Source organism: Helianthus annuus, chromosome 9, assembly GCF_002127325.2.
Source record: "Helianthus annuus cultivar XRQ/B chromosome 9, HanXRQr2.0-SUNRISE, whole genome shotgun sequence".
NCBI lineage: Eukaryota > Viridiplantae > Streptophyta > Magnoliopsida > Asterales > Asteraceae > Helianthus > Helianthus annuus.
In genome coordinates, this window is record NC_035441.2 from 43,674,942 (window position 1) to 43,678,062 (window position 3,121).

Below are 3,121 nucleotides of genomic sequence, written 5' to 3' on the forward strand. Positions count from 1 at the left end.
TTGAAATAGTTTACTGCAATATTCTCCTCCACGATCCGTTCTTAGAGTTTTAACTAAATGATTCGACTGCTTCTCGTTCAAGGCTTTGAATATTTTAAAATAATCCAGTGCCTCGGATTTAAATTTGAGAAAATATACCTATGTCTTTTGAGTGTAATCATCAATGAATGTAATAAAATATCTACATCCACCTATTGATTTTGTTCTCATTGGACGGCATATGTCAGAATGAATTAGCTGTAGTGGTTCAGTTGCTTGCCAAGTCGTTTTCTTTTGAAAAGGTTTCCTTGCTTGCTTTCCGGATATACATCCTTCGCACACATTATCATCCTTCTTCATTTTCTGTAATCCAACTACTAGCTCCTTGTTTCCCATATCAATCAAAGTGTCCATGTTCACATGTCCATAACGTTTATGCCATAGATGTGAAGTGTTATAGATAGCCATATTCATGGCAAACTGCAAGTCACTTTCGGGATGTAAGGGAAGCATCTTATTGTTAGTCATCTTGACCATGCCTAAAACTTCATTATTTGCATCTTTGATAGTGCATCTGTCGCCTTTGAATGATACTTCATACCCTTTCCGTATTAGTTGTCCTACACTTAACAGGTTATGTTTCAAACCCTTTACATAAAATACACCTGGTATCTTTCTTTCTCGTCCTCTTATCGTAATAGAGACGTCTCCGCTGCTAATACTTCCAACCGCTTATCATCCCCCGTCCTCACTTCTGTTCTTGTACCGTCCTCTTCCTGCGGATTCGTTTTTAAATGTTTGTTTATATCGATCTTGGTTCGCATTTGTAACTTGAAATGCATGTTCGACTGGACTGTCGTCGTATCGCTTCAGTCTCAGTTCGTGAGATTGAAGTATCCCCATTAATTCTTCAGTGGAAACATCTCCCAGATTTTTTGTTTCCTCTATCGTTATCACGACCGATTCAAAATTTCTAGTTAGCCTTCGTAAGATCTTCTCTACAATTCTCTGTTCATCTATTTTTTCTTCATTCATTCTCAATTGATTCACTATATGGGTTATTCTGTTGAAGTATTCTTCAACGGATTCACCCTCTTTCATATTCAAAGAATCAAATTCACATCTAAGAGATTGGAGTTTTACGGTTTTTACCCGGCTTTCACCCTTGTATGATTTATGAAGAATGGTCCATGCTTCCTTCGCTGATCTTGCCTGAGAAATTCTTTCGAACACTGTATCGAACACTGTATCGATTACGGACAATGTGTAGCCCTCGTTTATCTTTTTTTACAGAATCTCGATATGTTGCGGTTGCTTCTTCGGTAGGGTTTAATCCCAGTTCTTGATATCCCTCATCAACAACCGTCCATAATACTTGTGATTCAAGTAATACCTTCATTTGGATGTGCCAATGATAATAATTTTGCCCAGTCAGTTTGGAGATCTGTGTTTGAATTCCCTGTGTTTGATTCATGTTCTTGAATCCGAGAGAAAAAAAAAACTTTTAACGTAAATCGAATGCTTGTGTCTTGGATCGGATGTGGCTCTGATACCACTTTGTTGGAAATTCGTTAAACTTGAAAGAGGATTTGCTTAGGGTTTTGCAGAATTCGAATGATATTGTTCATGTAATAATGAATTGATAAAAAAACCGAATGTGATGATACAGAAGTATATATATGTACATAAAAGAGACATAACTTATAACTTCCCTATACATATAACTTATAATAATAATAATATCTAGCTTATATATATATGTGTGTCGGATGTTATATATATATATATATATGTGTGTGTGTGTGTGTCGGATGTTATATATATATATATATATGTATACATATATATCTAACAGTAACACATCTTAATATCAAGAATGAGTGTCCTCTGCTGTTCTTTCATTAACTATTTTCTCAGCAATGTATCGGCCTAACATCAAAGTGGTTGCCTGAGGATTCGTTCCTGGTGCGTTGAAATATGTAGAAGCATCCACAACTCGTAAAGAATCCACCCCTATGACTTATAAATGGCTATCAACCACCATGTTCACTAAGCATCCGCCATGGTGATGCCAAAATGTAGCCAACGTTTTACGACAGAAAGTCGCAATGGACTCTTCATCAGAGGGATCCGTGGGTATGGATGGACCAATATAACTGAAGTGCCTAAGACCAATGATGCTGGGAAACTTATATTCTTCTACAGCTTGAGTTTCCAAAACGTTCCTAAATACATCAACAATATTGCGGCATTGGAGTAAGTCTTCAGTGTTAGAGTAATAATTAAACTGAACTCTTGGGCCAACTGTGACATCAAAAGACGATATTAGATTCAGCGAGCCAGTTGATTTTGGTCTCGAGACCTTTCCTCAAAATACTACCACACTTGAGTTTGCTGGTGGAATCAAGTTTATGTTAGGAATGAAAGGTATGATAGATGCAACTCGGGAAATTGTGAGAGACTCCACATATGGGCCACTGTTTGTGATCCCGGCAACACGAACTCCTACATCAGTTAATCTAACTGGTACCAAAAGATTAATGCTATTACGTGGATTATCAGCCATAAATTGTCTGACAAACGGATGGTCACCAACAACTAGAATATTTAGAGACAAGAGGGATGAATTTGGCCCTAATCCACTTAGTAGCAAAAGTTGTGGACTCCCAATAGCTCCGGCACTCAAAATTCCTCCTGTTCTTACATGCACTTCGTGACGTGTTCCATTGGAATCATGGTGTCTAACGCCATTTGCAGCTGTCAAGAAAACAATAAAATGGGTTTTGTACATAGGATTAAAAGGTGTATAAGTTAATTAGCTGGTAAAAAACGGTGAAAGATATATTTTGAAAGGATTGTAATATTATATTTATTTATTTACTTCTTTAATCATCTAATTGTAATCTATTATGGGTTCTCCTTTCAGAAAAAAAAAAAAAATTAATTGTAATCTTGTGTTTTTAAAGATGTTTTAATTGTAATCTATCTATATGAAGAGATCTGTATAAGTTATTTTATGTAGATAAATGATAAAACATTATTTATCAATATTGGTTTAATTCTCTTTGATTACATTAACATGATATTAGAGCATTACTGTTTGTAAGAAGCAAATCATTCTACTTTTCTTCCTGAATGTTTT

General features: G+C 35.7%; 1 protein-coding gene across 1 annotated transcript; it reads right to left on the reverse strand.

Annotated features, from left to right (window-relative positions):
- Positions 1-1,999: 1,999 nt before the first annotated feature.
- Positions 2,000-2,770, reverse strand: LOC110875612 ((R)-mandelonitrile lyase 3). Its single transcript, XM_022123812.1, has 2 exons — positions 2,365-2,770; positions 2,000-2,283 (listed from the first exon to the last, which is right to left on the reverse strand). Exons 1-2 carry the CDS (start codon positions 2,768-2,770, stop codon positions 2,000-2,002), a joined length of 690 nt encoding a protein of 229 aa, XP_021979504.1.
- Positions 2,771-3,121: the final 351 nt, after the last annotated feature.